This window comes from Emydura macquarii, unplaced genomic scaffold (genome assembly GCF_026122565.2).
Source record: "Emydura macquarii macquarii isolate MOO-44397 ecotype Brisbane River unplaced genomic scaffold, CSIRO-AGI_Emac_v2 contig_2448, whole genome shotgun sequence".
In the NCBI taxonomy this organism is placed as follows: Eukaryota; Metazoa; Chordata; order Testudines; family Chelidae; genus Emydura; species Emydura macquarii.
This window is the reverse complement of record NW_027132585.1, coordinates 3536606-3555053: the sequence shown is the minus strand read 5'-3', so window position 1 is coordinate 3555053 and position 18448 is coordinate 3536606. Positions and strand designations below refer to the sequence as shown.

Genomic DNA, 18448 nt, shown 5'->3' with positions numbered 1-18448 from the left:
GTTCCATGACTTATTGAAAACCAACATTCAATGGTCCAGCAAGCTCCTTAGCCAGCTCTCATAAAACTCTTCAATGCAAATTGTTTGGACCTGCTGATTTAAAATCTAATTTTAGTTGCTGCTGTTTAATATTCTCTCAAGATATTAATGGAATAGAATGAGTTATGATATGACTATATTGTCTTTTTCCCCCCCAGTACAAAAAGAAATATTTATTGAACACTTCTGCTTTTTCTAGAACATAAGAACAGCCATAATGGGTCAGACCAATGGTCCATTTTGCCGAGTATCCTGTCTTCCGACAGTGGCCAATACCAGGTGCTTCAGAGGGAATGAACAGAACCGGTAGTCATGAAGTGATCCATTCCCTGTTGCCCATTCCCAGCTTTTGGCAAACAGAGACTACGGGCACTACAGAGCATGGTTTTGCATCCCTGCTTATCCTGGCTAATAGCCATTGATGGTCCTATCCTCCATGAACTTATCTAGTTCTTTTTTGAACCTCATTATAGTCTTGGCCTTCACAATATCCTCTGGCAGGGAGTTCCACAGGTTCACTATATGTTGTATGAAGAAATACATGAAATTCATTTTAACCTGCTGCCTATTAATTGCATTTGGTAACCCCTACTTCTTGTATTATGAGAAGGAGTAAATAACATTTCATTTATTTACTTTCTCCACACCAATCACGATTTTATAGTCCTCTATCACAGTGGATCCCAACCTATCGTCCGTGAGACTAGTACAGGTGGTCCGCGGAAAGAAAATAACATCCTCACCAAGGAAATGTACAATTTCAAATAAAAAATAATTTCATATAGTTTCTAAGAACCTACTAATGTAATTTATTTTACAACTAGTAGTATGTGATGGCCTGCAAAATATTTGGCGATTAAAAAGGGGTTGTTCTGTGAAATTTTTGGAGGTTGAAAAGGGGTCTGCACACTCAAAAAGGTTGGGAACCGCTGCTCTATCATATCCCCCCTTAGTCATCTCTTTTCCAAGCAGAAAAGTCCCTGTCTTATTAATCTCTCCTCATATGGAAGCTGTTTCATACCCCAATCATTTTTATTGCCCTTTTTCTATGTCTTTTCCTATTCCAATATACCTTTCTTGAGATGGGGCAACCAGATCCACACATGGTATTCAAAAAATGGGCGTACCATAGATTTATAAATAGGCAATATGATATTTTGTCTTATAGACTCCAAAATTTCTTTCTTGAGTGATAACAGCTAATTTAGACCCCATCATTTTATATGTATAGTTGGGAATCTCCATCTTTAGAGGTTTTTAAGCTGCGGCTTGACAAAGCCCTGGCTGGGATGATTTAGCTGAGGTTAGTCCTGCTTTAAGCAGGGGGTTGGACTAGATGACCTCCTGAAATCCCTTCCAACTCTAATCTTCTATGATTATGTTTTCCCATGTGCATTACTTGGCATTTAACATTGAATTTCATCTGCCATTTTCTTGCCCAGTCACCCAGTTTTGTTACTTTTCACAGTCTGCTTTGGACTTACCTGTCTTGAGTAGTTCTGTATCTGCAAATTTTGCCACCTCACTGTTTACCCCTTTTTTCCAGATCATTTATGAATATGTTGAACAGTATTCCGAGTAAAGACCCTTGGGGGACACCACTATTTACCTCTCTCCATTCTGAAAACTGGCCATTTACTCCTACCCTTTGTTTTCTATCTTTTAACCAGTAACTGATCCAAGAGAGAACCTTCCCTCTTATCCCATGACAGCTTACTTCGCTTAAGAGCCTTTGGTGAGGGACCTTGTCAAAGGCTTTCTGAAATTCTAAGTATATTATATTCACTGGATCCTTGACAATGTGCTTGTTGACCCCCCCCCCCCCCCAAAAAAAAAAAAAAGAATTCTAGTAGATTAGTGAGGCATGATTTCCCTTTAAAAAGCCATGTTGACTCTTTCCCAACAAATTGTATTCATCTGTGTGTCTGATAATTCTGTTCTTTACTATAGTTCCAACCAATTTGCCTGGTACTAAAGTTAGGCTTACCGGCCTGTAATTGCTGGGATTGTCTCTGGAGCCTTTTTTAAAAATTGGCATCACATTAGCTATCCTCCAGTCATCTGGTACAGGAGTTGATTTAAATAATAGGTTACATACCACAGTTAGTAGTTCTGCAATTTCATATTTGAATTCCTTCAGAACCCTTGGATGGATACCATCTGGTCCTGGTAACCTATTACAGTTTAATTTATCAATGTATTCCAAAATCTCCTCTAATGAGACCTCAATCTGAGATAGTTCCTCAGATTTGTCACCTAAAAAGAATGGCTTAGGTTTGGGAATCTACCTCACATCCTCAGCTGTGAAGACCGATGAAAAGAATTAATTTAATTTCTCCCTAATAGCCTTATCTTCCTTGAATGCTCCTTTAGCATCTCAATCATCCAGTAGTCCCACTGGTTGTTTAGCTGGCTTCCGGCTTCTGATGTACTTAATGTTTTTTGCTGTTACTTCTTGAATCTTTGGCTATTTCTTGAAATTCTTTTTTAGCCTTCCTAAATTATATTTTTACACGTCACTTGCCAGAATTTTTGTTCCTATTTTCCTCAATAGGATTTAGCTTCCACTTTTTAAAGGACACCTTTTTGCCTCTACCTGCTTTTTTTACTTTGTTGTTTAGCCACAGTGACACTTTTTTGTTCCTTTTACTACATTTTTAAATTTGTGGTTATATTTAAATTGAGCTTCTATTATGGTTAAGGATATGATTTGGTCATGGATTTGGTCACAGATTTCATGACTTTCCGGGATCTCTGTGACTTCTGGGCCAGCCCTGAGGCTGCCGCCCAGCAGCTGACTAGTGGCCAGCCCACCAAAGCAGCAGGCTAGAGCAGCTGCAAGCTCCAGCAGCTCCGTTTCCGACTCTCCCCTAGGATATTTTTAGTAAAAGTCAAGGACAGGTTGTGGGCTTCAGTGAATTTTTGTTTATTACCATGACATGTCTCTGACTTTCACTAAAAATACCTGTGACAGAATCTTAACCTTAATGATGGTGTCTTTAAAAAAGTTTCCATGCAGCTTGCAGGAATTTCACTTTTGACACTGTACCTTTTAATTTCTGTTTAACTAATTTTCTTATTTTTGTGTAGTTCCCCTTTCTGAAAAGAAATGTTACTGTGGTGGGCTGCTTTGATGTCACGCCTCCCCCAGAGATGTTAAATTTTATTAGGTTATTGTCACTATTACCAAGCAGTTCAGCTATATTCACTTTGTGGATCACATGCTGTGCTCCACTTAGAACTAAACCAAGAATTGCCTTTTCTCTTTTGGGTTCCAGGACTAGCTGCTCCAAGAAGCAGTCAATTAAGGTGTTAAGAAACTTTATTTCTGCATCCCGTTCTGAGGTGACATGTACTCAGTCAATATGGGGATAGTTGAAATTCCCTGTTGTTGAGTTTTTTATTTTTCATATCCTCTCTAATCTCCCCCAGCATTTCACAGTCACTATCACGACCTTGCTTAGGTGGTCGGTAATATAACCTTACTGCTATATTCTTATTGTGATACTTGGCCTTCCCAATGTAAAAGCCCCTGGAAAAGACTGCATACCATCAGAGGTCATAAAATGTAGAAAACCTATCCTACTGCAACACCTTTATGAAAGTTGCTCTGTCTGTGCTGGAAAGAAGGCAATTTATAGCAAGGTTAAGCTCCTCAACAGTTGGTTCATTGTCGAGTTGGTTCATAACAGGCAAGCTTTCAATGGCGTTGATGGCTGCGTCCGTAACAATATCTTCACAAGAGTAAAGCTCAGAATAGTATTCTACCCAACAATCCATCTGCTTGGTGTGGTCATTAATTGTTTCCCCTGTTGTTGATTTCAATGGGGCTGTTTTCTTTGAAGTTGGACTCAAGCTTTCTTGATCCCATCAAAATGAAATCCCATGTTTCTGATGTTGCCTGTATCGGCTGCTACTTGGATGCTTTCACACAGATGCAGCCAATAGTGATTGACATAACATCGAGCAGTTTGTTGTACCTTAGTTCTTGGCACTCTCAACACTTGTAAGGTATTTTCATTTGGGTCACTCTTATAATTGATTTGGCTACACGTTTGGCCTTGATGACTGGTATCATCTCACTGAACTAGGTATCAAACCAGTCGTTAGTCTTGTTTCTCTTCTTTTCAAAGACTTTCAGAGCTGCATCATAGATTGTTGTTCAGTTGCTCCCACTTCAACTGGGCACTTGTGGCACAATCGCTGGAGTCACAGGTTTGTTGTAATATGTTCTTGTATTGCTGTGACTTTTCTTGGTCCACGATGGTACTGATGTTAATACGAGGATGGCCTTCTGCTTTTTGCTCTCTGTATTTTCTTTGGTTTAAGTCTGACCTTGCTGCATATCAAAGTATGGTCTGTGTTGCAATCAGCACTTTGATGACTGTGCGTAATAATGACACTGTTAAGGTTGATAAGCTTTGCGATGATAAGATTCAGTTGGTGCCAGTGGCCAGATTTGGGATGTTTCCAAGACGCTTTGTGTTGCAGCTTTGTCTGGAAGAATTGAGTGTGTTACATAGAAGTTGTGGTAGGAACAAAATTGTGTACTTGCCCCAACTCTGTTCGGGATCTTCTCCCCCTTGCTACTGAAACAAGCTTTCGTTCCTCAATTGAGGGAATCTACTTGTACACAAATTCTAATGGAAAGCTGTTCAATCTTGCAAGACTTAGATCTAAAATCAAGACTTTTGCTGATGACGCAGCAGTTACAAACCACAGAGAAGCTCATCTCCAAAATCTTATGGAAAGTCTTTCCAAAGCCTGCCAACACTTCGGGCTTACTATAAGCCTAAAAAAGAATAACAATGTGCTAAGGAGTTGAAGATGCACCCTCCATCAATATCAGTAATTATGAATTTGAAGTGGTGAACAAGTTCACAGACTTGGGATCTATTATCACAGTCAACCTTTCACTTGAAAAGGAACGCCAATATCCACATTGGCAAAGCTGCCAGAGCAATATCTAGGCTGAGCAAGAGGGTATGGCAAAACAACAAACTGACAAGAACACACAAAGATCTGTGTGTACCGTGCATGTGTTATCAATACTCTTTTGTAGGGGAGCAAAACATGGACCTTACATTCTCATCAGGAAAAACGGCTCAACAGCTTTCATATGCGTTGTCTTTGTTGAATTTTTGAAATCTCCTGAAGGACAAAGTCACCAACACAGAGGTGCTCAAGTGGTCCAGTATAACCAGCATGCAAACACTCCTTAAACAGAGATGCCTCTGCTGGCTTCGACGTGTGCTGAGTGAATGATGGGCACATCCAAAGGACATCCTTTATGGCAAATCGGCATCTGGGAAAAGATCTAAAGAGCATCCAAAATTGTGTTTCAAGGATGTGTGTAAGCGAGACCTCAAAGAAATGGATACTGGTAACTGGGAAAATCACTCTCAGGACCGCAGCCTTTGGAAACAAGAGCTCAATAAAGGTCTCCAAAGCTACGAAAGGAAGCAGTCCAAACTAACAGAGGAGAAAAGAGCTTGCATAAGGCAAAGCCCAAAGGGTTGAACCACCACCTTTAAATGTGACAAGGTTTGAGATTGTCTCTCTCGAGTGGGTAGAGATTGTCTCTCTCGAGTGGGTCTTTTCAGCTACAGCCATGTCTGCCATAAAACCAACTGAGTAAATTTTCTACCTCTCAGGGGCACATACTTACGGTCTCTCAAGAATGAAAGATACCAGGGAAGAAATATTTGTATTATTCAAGCGTGGAATTACTATCCATAGAAACTGTACGACAGTTTGGTTCATTTTAGATTTTTACTTTATTTGACTCTACACTGTCTTTCACATAAAGTGCCATTCTTCCACCAGTATGACCTATTCTGTACCCTCGTATTACTGTGTTCCATTGATTATCCTCATTCAAAGTTCTGTGATGCCGGTTATAGCAATACCCTCATTAAATATGAGGCACTCAAGTGCACCCATCTTAGTATTTAGACTTCTAGTATTTGTATATAAGCACTTCAAAAATGGTCACTTTTTAGCTATCTGCTATTATATGATGTAATTGAATGGAACTCTTTCATTTGACTAGTTTTTCATCACATCCTACCTATTTTATCATCTTCATCCTCTCCTCCTTATTAGGATCTAGAGAATCTCCATTAATAGAGCCTCCCCTTAGGGACGTCCCTGTCCGAACCACGTGTTCCTCTGCATCTGTCAGCTTTCTCCCAGACCTTAGTTTAAAAACTGCTCTATGAACCTTTTTAATTTTACAAGCCAGCAATCTGGTTCCATTTTGGTTTAGGTGGAGCCCAGCCTTCCTGTATAGGCTCCCCTTTCCCAAAAGGTTCCCCAGTTCCTAATAAATCTAAACCCCTCCTCCCTACACCATTGTCTCATCTGCACATTGAGACTCTGAAGTTCCACCTGTCTAACTGGCCCTGCAAATGAAACTGGAAGCATTTCAGAGAATGCTAACATGGAGATACTGAACCTCAATCTCTTACCTAGCAGCCTAAATTTGGCCTCCAGGATCTCTCCCCTACCCTTCCCTATGTCACTGGCACCTACATGTACCACGACGACCAGCTCCTCCCCAGCACTACACGTGTCCATCTAGATGTCTTGAGAGAGCCGCAACCTTCACACCCAGCAGACAAGTCACCAGGCAGTGCAAACCCAGCTATCTATGTTTCTAATGATCGAATCCCCCACTACCATTACCTGTCTCTTCCTAATAACTGGAGTTTCCTCCCCCAGAGAGGTATCCTCAGTGCAAGAGGATACCATGACATCACCTGGAAGGAGGGCCCCAACTATGGGATCATTTCCCTCTGCTCCTATTTGATGTTCTCCTTTCCTGAGACTTTCACCCACCTCAACAGTACAGAGGCTGTCAGACTGGGGGGTGAGATCCTTCTGCTGTGTCCTGGAAAGTCTGATCTATGTACCTCTGTCTCCTTCAGTTCAGCCACTGTGTTCTTCAAAGCCTGTACATGGTTTCTGAGTGCCAGGAGTTCCTTGCACCATTAAGAAGCTCTCAGCCTTCCCTAGCAAGCCACTGGGCTCAGCCACTGTACATTTCAGCAAGCAGCAATCACACCACAAACACAAACATAAAAGAAACCCACCCCAAGGGTCACATAGTTGCTCGTTGGGATTCTTTTTGCTCCTAATTCTTAAGGAGTAGCATTTTTATTGTCCTTAACTCTGCTGACCATAGATTTCTCCTTGTATCCCTTTGCTTTCCTTATTAATTTTCTGCAGTTCCTACCTTTGATTTTTATTCTTTACTATCAATTTCCCTCGCCTCTTCCCCACCCCCCCTTTTTTTAAAAAAAAATTTTTTTTATAGCTGCCTTCACTCCACTCTAAATCAGGTCAGTTTTTTAAACCAATAGCTCCTTCTTCCTTGATTGTGACTTTTGGGAAATTTAGTAAAGAGATCTTGAACAATTCCCAATTATCATTCACATTTTTCTGATTAAATTCTTCCTCACAGCTGATTTGTCTCAATTGTTCTCAGCTTCGTGAAACTGGCTCTTTTAAAGCACCAAGTATATAAATTACTAGTCTGAACTTTATTCTGTCTGCACATTATAAACGTGATCAATCATGATCATTTGTACACATTAATTTTTAGTTCTGTAATCAGTTCCTCCGTCTGTCAAGGCTAGGTCTAATGTAGAATTCCTCAGTATTGGTTGCAACATTTTGAGTTAAGAAATTGTCATCTATAATATTTAGAAATTCCAAGCATGCTTTAGTACTGCCAGCACAAGACATCCAGCATGTGTCACAAACTGAAGTCCTCCATAATTACACAGCTTTTCCTCTCTACACACGGTAGATAGGTGCATAAGGAGCAGGTCATTCTGTTCCCTAATGTGATTTGGTCACCTGTAGCAGACACCAATACCCTATTTTATGCCTTATCTGTTGAGACACTGACCCCTAAGCATGCAGGATCATTTTATTTTGAGTTATCAGGGAGCTGGAAACAGGTAATGCCATTTTTGATAAAGTGCCACTCCCCCTCCACATTTTTCCCTACTCGATCCTTCCTAAATAGACTAACTGTCTTATCATGTGAATCATCCTATCAAATTTCAGTAATACCAGCTAGATCAAATTTATGCTCATAAATGAGCAATTCCAATTCCTCATTTGTTACCCAGACTCCTAGCACTGGTGTACATGCCATTAAAGTTATGTGCCAGTCTACCCCAAACCGCTGCCTTCCCTTGAGCCCCTGATTTTGAGAGAGAAAGTGAAGGAGAGTGTATGTATATATTATATATGCATAATCATGCCTTTCTACCATAGCTTAATTTTAATTCTCAAAAAATGTTTAGGCAATTTGCTTCAGTTCTTACATTGCGCAGTCAATAGAGTCTCTCACCCATTACATGAGAGGTTGTCTGTGAAGTGCTATATTTCTATTGCACATACTGTACAATTTGATGTTATTCTCATATATGAGATGCAGCACTAAACACATTTTGAATTTGCCTTTCAAGAGACCAAATATCGTAGCATTCATAAAAACAATTTATAGTTTCATTATATACTCCAACAAGAATACTTTGTCATTATGGGCTCTTGTACAAAGCAACAGCATCAGCACTTCCATATTGTTCAAGTCAATGTGGTTTTTCAGGACAAAAATCATTACTCATGTACACCACTACTTGCTTGGAATTGACTCACTTAACTTCAATTTAAAATAAATGAGAAAGGAAAGGGATGGGAGGGCGGTGTCTCTGACACATTAGTACAGCTAATATTTTCCAAAAATGGCAAATGCTTAGTCGCAAAAATAAAAGGGGAATTAAAAGCTATTCCAAGAAGGATTTGAATTTCTGGAGAGGACACTTCCACCTTGGATTAATTTTATTCCTGGCAGCAAAGAAGCTGAAATACTGCCATAAACATCCTGGATTATAATGCATTGGCATGAGCTTCATGAAGGCAACTGTATCTCTGTACTTGTGTCCTTACTGATACCTTGAAAGTGGCAAATCCCTGGTAAAAAACACAGAAAGGCATCCAGAATCTAAAATGTAATGCTGTCAGAGCGCCACTAACTAAGGATAGTGTAAACAATTCCAAACTTTAACAAACAATTCTGCTCATCCATTTTCAGTTTCTCTCCCACCCCACTTTAAAAGCCAACAAAAAGTAAGGGATAGCTGTACAAGATCAATTGCTACTCGAAAGTAACATCACAGGCAGAGAGTTAGGACTTCAGGTGAATAAAGCGGTAGGAACAGAAAACCACCACAGTAGCAGAAATCATCTTTTCATACATATGGTATAACATATCCCTAATAAAGGAAAGAGGAAAGTGGAAGGGATTAAAATACTAAATATGAGACCTGAGAACTGTCTATCTATAAAAGCCTGCCTCCAACAGTCTTGCTGATAACCATAAAGGAAAAGGATTGAAATTCAAGCGAAAGATTTTTCTTTGAAGAGCTCCCTTCTCTTTCTTTTCCTCACATGTACTCGTATAGGCAAGCCCCATAAATTCCTTCACCAAACAATTACTAGCTACCAGAAATGGCAATTGGACAGGGTATTTGATATAAAAGTGAAAGCAAACATCAAATTCCCTTGTAAAAAACAAAACAAAAACCAGGAACAACGGGAATGGCACATGCAGTGAGCCTGATGTGGACTGTGAAACAGCATATGCAATGTGTTTGAGAGGGGAGCAGCAATTGAGCATCTCAGATCAGAAGATGTTCACAATGAGCAACTATCTCCAAGCACCACTATTACCAGCTGGATAGAGCCAGCATTACCATTCATGCCTTCAAACCATAAAATGGCACTAGAAGAAAGATTTGCTAGTTACAAGAGCTACATGGTAGCCTGTAACCATATTGCAGTACAAATGCATGATTTCAACCAGTAAATTCAACTCAAATGCTAAACAAAAATTGATCCTGCCATCCATGTCAGGCCTCCATTAGGAGTGCATTCAGAGCATGAAAGAACATCACGGTTTATGTGGAGGAGGTAGTTTTCCCTTACCAATTAGGCTGACTGTGACTGAACCATAAACAGATGATGACAACTGCGTTCAGGATCCAAACAAAAAGGGATCACAATCTCCTCCTCACAGAGTGAATTGTGCTCTGACCTGGTGAATTATATTGATGAAGAGCCATATGTAAGAAGATGGCCTGCTATTTATGACTCTCCAAAACTATGTTCCCAATTCTAATTTACTAGTTATTAGGTGGAAAAACATTACATCAAGACAGAATCCAAAGTAGGCATGACAGATTGTGCAAAGCATATGCTTTTCGTCAATGAAAAATAGGAATTAATAATGGTCATAAAGTGAATGAGACCAACTTAATACCAAAACAGGAGGGTATTTAAGGAAATAATGGAGCCCCGTTGAAAACTGCGTGTCTGAACGAGACCAGCAGAACCAATATGTTTCAATTAAAACAGAAAATTAAAATTAAAACAGACTTGGGATACTCTGGTTTGAACAAAACAAGAAATGGGTGATTTTTAAGCATGGTCTGTAGGAAAAACATCCAGTAGCTGCTTCTGTTTACCTGAATGCCAGACATTTCCTCTTCTGAAGTGGAAGAAAAAAAGGTTACATACAGTATACCACACAATCAGTGAAATATGAACAAAACGAACCCTGTAATGTATTATAGGTACAATGTGATTTTTTTTTTGAAAGCATGGTATAAAAATATTTCATCTCCTCTGAATCGTTACATTAAATTGATTTTTAAAACCCAAGAAAGCTTCCTTTTCAATGTCAACTTAAAAACAAGACAAAAAGTTAACCATGAACCAGCTAATGTACCTTCAGTCTAAAAAGCTAAAGTGTACAGCTTTTCTTATTTGCTTGGTGACTTTTATCTACTAATTAGCTGTTATCTGCAATAAAGCAAATGATAATTGCCACAAGGAAATCATAATAATTAAAGGACTATGTATGACATGCTTACATTATTGCCTGAACTGCTTTACCACCATATAACTTACTCAGTTTCACTAAAGAAGAGACAGATATTACAGGAGAGTGGAATTGTGCCAAGGTGACCCCCTCTACATCAAACACTTACTATTAGTCCATAGCTATTTTTAGAGACAAATCTGGTTAGATCTCATCAGCTACTGTACAGACACGGTCTAATAATCCGATGAAGCTGGGACACTGTCAAGGTTTTCGATTTTTACAATACATGCATGACAAATTTATCACAAAATAATTTAGAAACTTGTCTATATTGCATTTGTATAAATGACTGGCTTATACATTGAGATTTCATTTCTTGCCACTACTTCACATCAAATACCCAACTCACTGCATCTTATGTATTCTGACTCTGGAATCAGTGAAATTCCTAAATACTGGTAGGAACTCAATGATACTATACAAAGATCTTGAAATTTGTCATCCTCATCCACTATTTTCTATTCCACTCCCTCCAATATTAATTCATTTATCTTCACAACCCCCCCCTTGCCCCCAATGAGGTATTATTCCTATTTTACAAATGGGAAACTGAGGAACTGAAAGATTAGTGCCAAAATTTTCAAATACAGACTGACTTTGGGAGTTCTAATGATTGAGCGCTCTTCGAATTGCCATGGGGCTGACTTTTCGAAGGTGCTGAGCACTGGCTGCTGCCACTGACTTCAGTTGCAATTTTGAGTGCTCAGCACATCTGAAAATTAGGCTTTAGGTGTCTAGTAAGGATCAAGGAAATGAGGAACACAATTAGTGGACACACGTGACAATTCTGGTTTAAGTGACTTGCCCAACATTACATACAAAGTCTGTGACGAAGCCAAAGACAGAAAACAGTTATGCTGGGCTTTTGTCAATTGCTTTACCCATCAGACCATCCCTTTTCTTCCTGCAGTCCCTGCTTCCTTCACTACACGCTTTCCAGCTGATGAAATACATGAGGCAGAGGTCCTATAGAACAGGCTCATTGATGGATCAAGATTTAGTCACAGTTACTGGACTCGCTGAACACTATTTGTCCTGATCTACATTGAGGTCAGCATCATGTCATTTGATTTCATTGTTCCAAGTCACTTTCAAAAACTTATTCTGTAATATAGAGAAGACCTGAAAGGATTTGCACTCTTTGCATCAGATGTTATTACCCATGCTCAGCCTTCAAGCACTCCTTCTGGTACCTATTGGATATGTTTGCCCACTACGTTCCAGAACAGAAAAGAGATAAAGCATTCACCTCTTTCACCTCCTCTCCGCTTCCCCAGCATCCAGCTATCTGTACTGCCTAAGAATTGTGGCAGCAGTATGTCACATTTGGAGGTTTTTGCCATTTCCAGCATCCTTTCCAAATGACAACTGCACTATTGGCACTCACCCAATCATTCAGGGCCTGTAGCATCTATTCTAGATCTCACCCACAGGCATTTCCCCAGTTTCAGAAGCACCAGATCTAAGAGCACTAAAGGTGCTGGTTGATACCTGCACTAATCTCATGCAGTTTTGGCACCTACATTTCATTTTCTGCTTGAACAAACAGTATGGCACGAAGTAATTAAGCGATGCTACCAAAAGGAAAATCCACTGGTTTCCTTTGCTTTCTCTCAAGTTTAAAAGGGAAATATCACAATGAAAGAAAACATCTTCTGCCAACCGTATGCAGATAAAAGAGAATAGAAATCAAAACCTTATCAAGATTTCAACTCTGGAGCATTTGAATGTTTTATTACTAGCTACAATAACTACAAATCAGATTCACGTTTCCCCAAATCTCTTCAATAGTTTAAACTTACGTATTAACATAATAATGAAATCAGGAATATGTATGTACCACTGGCCCTCTACTGCACAGAATCAGAACTGTGAACTGTGTGAAAGGCCCTATACAGTTAAAAGCTAAGGAGCAGACTCTTTTAGTGGTGGAGAGCCTTCGTTTTCCCCAGTTTATCCCAGAGTGACAGACAATTGGAGGCAAAAATCCTTCAAGCTAAGGAAGTATAGTCATATATGAGCAACTGTAAATAAAACACACACTGAATGCTATAGCCTGGGGGAGATGACTTGGAAGTGGAGTATATCAAGATTTAATCCAATGTCAATGTCCACTGACCCTCTGAAGTTGGACTCTGACTTTGGGGAAAGACCAGCTGAAAGAAGAGACAGCAGCCATTCTAGTCCATGGGTTCCACTGGAAAACCTTCGTAACTTCCACACAAAAAAAAAAAAAACCACTGCAAGAGTAAATGCTTCTCAAAGCAACATTTATTTAGGACTAGTGACCAATCCCATTGACATCAATGGAAGTTGAACTGAGCCCTTAAAATGTCAGCTCTTTAGGGCAAAGGAATAGCTGATCCTATATGTTTTATTAAGGTTTCCACTTCCCTAGTACACAAGATCCCTGCCCGTCAGCCCCCCATGGCCAACTACCACCCATTTTGCTCTCCCAACTACTAAATCCTCTCTCTCACATAAATAATACTTAGCTCATATAGTGCTTTCATCCATGGACATCAGAGTGGTTTAAAAAAATAATTACCCACCCTATAAAGATGGGTAAACTGAAGCACCAAGGAATTAACTAATTTGTCAAAGTGCACAAAGCAGTTCAGCAGGCTTAGGACAGCCATTATATACAGCAATTAAACCACAGTCTTCAGCTAACATTTTTTAGAAAAAGTATAAACAATATTTTTAAGTGAACAAAGCCATTTCCTCAGAGAAAGATGAATGTTATTACATCTCCCAAGAGGGTACAATTTACACATTGCCAAGTTATTCACTCTTGTGTAAAACAGCTACCTAGATATTTATTTTAAAAATAAAAAACATAGAAACAAGCAACTCATGATTGCAGATCTGTCACTTTACAAAAACTTAGGTCACTGAGACAATACAGAAGTTCAGAAACCAGTGGGCACATCAAACAGATTCCAAATTAACTTTGCAAGCTTTTTCAGGTTTGCATATTAGGAAAACAGAAAAAAAAAACCAAGGTGACAGGCTGCCATCTTTTAGGAATCTCTTCTGAAAGAGCTAATTTAACCCTCACACAACCCAGATCCTGTCTAATTCAACTTTTCTGCAGGGAATGGGAGATAGAAATCACACAGACCTCCCCAACCTGCACTGCAACATTGCCTTCCATGGTCATTTTGCCGGGAGAATAACCAGAATAATGGCTGCTGCCTCTCCAGTGATATTTTGGGTGACTGGATCTGTCCCAGTATCCCCTTCTATGCCAGGCTTCTGGAGTCAGACCCTCTCTGTGGAATTGGGGAGGTGCAGGAGTCCCATGCAGATAACTCTGCCCATCTCTCAATCCAACCTCATCACAGATTGTAAGTGGTATGCAGGGCTGTGAGGTGAAGCAACAAGCAAAAGGAGAATGCATCACTGTGGTGCAGAGAGTGAAAAAGTGTGATGTGTGGAGGCAGAGAAGCAAGAGATGAAGACTGGTGGAAACAGACTGGTAAAAGAGGTAGAGAATGACAAAGAATATGAAAAGAAAATGTCCACTAACCCTCTGTTATGTTTTGGATGTTGAAATACTCTTGCTTTAAGGAATGCAATGAAGGAAACAAAATAGTGTGTACTGTTGGTACCTTCGTAAGTATACATCATAGTTACTGAAGCCAAAATAACTGTATGGGGCACACTGAAAAGTACAAGAAATTGGAACAATTTACTACAGATTTGCTTTAAAAAGCTACAGACCCAGACACATGAACACGTAAGTACATAACTTTACTCATGTGAGTAGCCCCATTAAATTCAAAGGTGCTACTCATGCAATTGTCCCTTGGTGTCTGTGCCTTGTGGTGGTGGGACAGCTAGCGTGCCCTAAAGATCCCCAGAGTCTGTGTCAGCAGGGCGCTTTTTTATTCTTGGTAGGTTCAACCACACCAGATTGGTCTCGGGGGAGGGGCACAGACACCTTGGTTCTTGAGGTTGGGGCTACGCACAGGGCTAACAACCCCGGCCTGTAACAAACAAAATATGTTATGGAAACAGAGGCAAAGAAATAAACCATTACCGTGTGTGATGGCCCTCAGAAATCAATGACATGTGACTGCCAGTGGTGAAAGCCAAAAGGAAGCACTAGCATGAAGACTGAACGCTCAACACCAAGACAATAACCCAACTTGGTGTTTGGAATGTACGGACGATGCACAAAACAGGGGAACTAGCTCAGGTCACAGCAGAGATAAGACGCAATAGATTTGTTAGTGAGAATAGATGGACAGGATCAGGAAGATTTAAAATGAGGCCGTCTGAAAATAACATGGCGAAGAGCTGTGGAAGCTGAGCTGAAAAACCTGGGGCACAGTTGAGGGAACCATTGAGACTTGAAAGAAACAGACAGGAGTGCAAGAGCTTCATCGCTGCCCTAAACACCAGTAATGGGGGACAAACTAACTCATGCAAGTACAATTATACACATGCTTAAATATTTGCAAGATCATGGCCTTAAACCATAGCCAAAATTTGGTATGATCAATGAGGCACGTGGGCACAAGGGCTCACCCACATGGGTTTAATTCTAGGATCAAGGCCCAAACTTTGGAGTTTGTGGTCTAAAACACTTCGGAGGTCTGATTAGCCAAAGAAAGTCATGAATGTTTTTAAACAAGTCCAGTAGAGGGACATTTCCTTCCACCATAATGTTAAGTCCCCCTTTCTGTCCCATCACTGATGTTGCACCAAGATTGGCCAGAAAAATTCTATCCCGGGATGAAATGTCAAATGTGACATTTCATGAAAATGTATTTTTCACTTTTTTCCAGCTTATTTTATGTATTTGACACAGCATTGTGTGGGTTGACAGTTAGGCCCCAATCCTGAAAGTAGCTGAATTAGCATAGACCCCTATGCCCACACAAAATTCCCACTGATGTCACTGGAAGTTGTCATGGCTTCATGGCTCTATGTTAGAGTACTGCTTGCAAGATTAGGGCTTTAGGCCACAATCTTGCAATTTGATGCATACAGAGCTCCAGTGAAATCAGAGCGGTTCACCCACATGAATCAGATTGTAAGATCAGGGCCTTAGGTTGAGAGACACTTTCACACAGCAGCAGGGGAGAGAAGAGATTTTTGTTTTTTTTTTAAAACAGGAAAATGATTGTAAAACAAAGGCTGTGAGCATGATAGAACGGCAGTGTACTTACCTGATACTACTTTTAACTCATTTGCTAGAAACTAGAAATTTCAAGTTGATGATGTATCTTTACATGGTTGCCTATTAGTTTGGGGATTGTACATGCGTTGCCAGTTGCTAACAGCCTGTTACTACCTTTTTTTTAAAAAAAAAAGTGTAGATATGATTTGTACAAACTCTGAGCTATGTAACAGAAACAGTATTATTAATTTAATATTAGAATTGTTACTTCTACTTATGAGGGTTCAGGCCCAAATCTGTCTATTCTAAAGATTGTTTTGCATAACTGAAGTGCCCAATTCTCCTAAAGTAGATCTCTAAAGCCTTACATTTGTGATAAGATTAAAATAAAAACTAAAGAGTCTATTGTGTCTCAGACATGAACAAATTTGTGTACGCGTACTATTGTTGTTATTTTAACAGCAGCTTATGTTCAAGTACGCTCTGCTCTCAGTCTTTGCTTTCTGTTGGCTCTCTCTCTCCTTAAGCTGACAGATATTTAAGCCTAGGGCCCCAACCCTCCAGCTCCATTTGTGCAGATAAACCCCTGTGCCTCCTGCATTGGCACCTGCAGGATCAGTGCCTGAGTTTTAAGCAAGAACTGCCTTCTGGCAGTAATCAGGAAGTTAGTTCATGCAAGGAAAAACAATTTAAAGTTAGAGCCAAAAGCAACTTGTGACTATGTCTTTGCAACTGTGCTATCCAATGCCAATATTGAACTTCTACAGCAGGAGAGGCAACGCAAGCTGGATGGAAGGCACTGCCCCGTAAAGTTTCATACTGTGTAAAACTTCGGAAGGATACAGAGGGTGTAGCGGTTAGACATGAAGAGTCAGAGGGCAGGGCAATGAACATCCACAAGCCAGCCAAATGACAAACATTATGGAGCTCTCCTTCCCACACCTGTAGAGCACCCACCTGAGCAGTCATCACCAACCAGGTCACCACAAACTTTTAAAGAGGAATCACTGAAAGGTACACGTTCCTTATTCTACAGCGGCTGCTCCAAGCCCCACCGCTCACACCGAGGGTCACTACAGCGTCCGGGTCCCTCCCCGGGCTGTGTTTATAAGCTGTGAAGTGCTTGGGAAGGAAGGGGCAGATCATACGCAAAGGATCGGCCGTTCCCGGGGGCCGGCTGTGGCGTGGCACACCCCAGATCAGGAACGCACGCAACACGCTCAGCTCCGCTCCACCAGCTGTTACTGCAGCACCTGCGGCGCGGCGCGGCGCGGCGCGGCCCTGCCCTGCCCTGCCCGCTCCACACCAGGCTATGAACAGGCTCGGGTCGGTGCAGAAAACGCCCAGAAGAAGAGACAGCGGGAATCTCTCCCCTCGCCGCGCACCGGGGACGGGAGCCAGCAGCATCGCCTGCCCATGGCTAGGCCTACCAGCCCCCTGCAGCGCTCCCGGGAGGGCTCCCTGGCCTGGCCTCACCCGCACGGCTACTGGTCAGGGCTCCCCCCCGGCTGCCCGCCCCCTAGCCTCGGAGCACGACGCTGAGGCCATGTCACCGGCACTTGCTCCCTGGGGGGCCCGGGGCCGCGTCGCCCCGCTGGAGCATCGGCCGCTCACCGGGCCCGGCCTCCCGCCGCCGCCGCCGCCTCACCTCGCCCACCAGCCCCTGCCAGTCGCTCTCCGTGCGACTGAAGCTCATGGCTGCGGCGGGAAGTGAAGCCCCGCACCGCCTCCCGCTGCGGCCGGCTCCCGAGGCAGGCAGCGCCAGCGCTACGTGGGCTCAGCGCCGCCGAGCCGAGCCGCCTGCGCGGGGGGCGGAGCTTCACCCGCAACCTGCCGAGCTAGAGCCACCCCCTGCATCCCGCTACGAGGCCGTACGGCCTGCCCAGCCCCGCCCCCTGCATCCCGGTACGGCCTGCCCAGCCCTGCCCAGCCCCGCCCCCTCCGGCCTGCCCCGCCCCCTGCATCCCGGTACGGCCTGCCCAGCCCTGCCCAGCCCCGCCCCCTCCGGCCTGCCCCGCCCCCTGCATCCCGGTACGCCCTGCCCAGCCCTGCCCAGCCCCGCCCCCTCGGGCCTGCCCCGCCCCCTGCATCCCGGTACGCCCTGCCCAGCCCCGCCCCCTCCGGCCTGCCCCGCCCCCTGCATCCCGGTACGCCCTGCCCTGCCCTGCCCAGCCCAGCCCCGCCCCCTCCGGCCTGCCCCGCCCCGCCCTCTGCATCCCGGTACAGTCCTGCCCAGCTCCGCCCCCTGCATCCTGGTGCGAGCCTGCCCCGCCCCCTATATCCCGGATTCCCGGCACGGCAGGGGTCGGGGTGGTGCT

At 42.5% G+C, this 18448-nt stretch overlaps 1 protein-coding gene across 1 annotated transcript in view; it reads right to left on the bottom strand.

Moving 5' to 3' along the window:
- CCDC149 (coiled-coil domain containing 149) overlaps positions 1-17936 on the bottom strand; it is a 74409-nt gene extending 56473 nt beyond the window's left edge. Inside the window, exon 1 of the mRNA XM_067562564.1 lies at positions 17779-17936. Within this exon, the coding sequence (XP_067418665.1) occupies positions 17779-17826 (48 nt within the window). The 5' untranslated portion in view covers positions 17827-17936. The remainder of the gene's footprint in view (positions 1-17778) is intronic.
- Between the last annotated feature and the right edge of the window lie 512 nt (positions 17937-18448).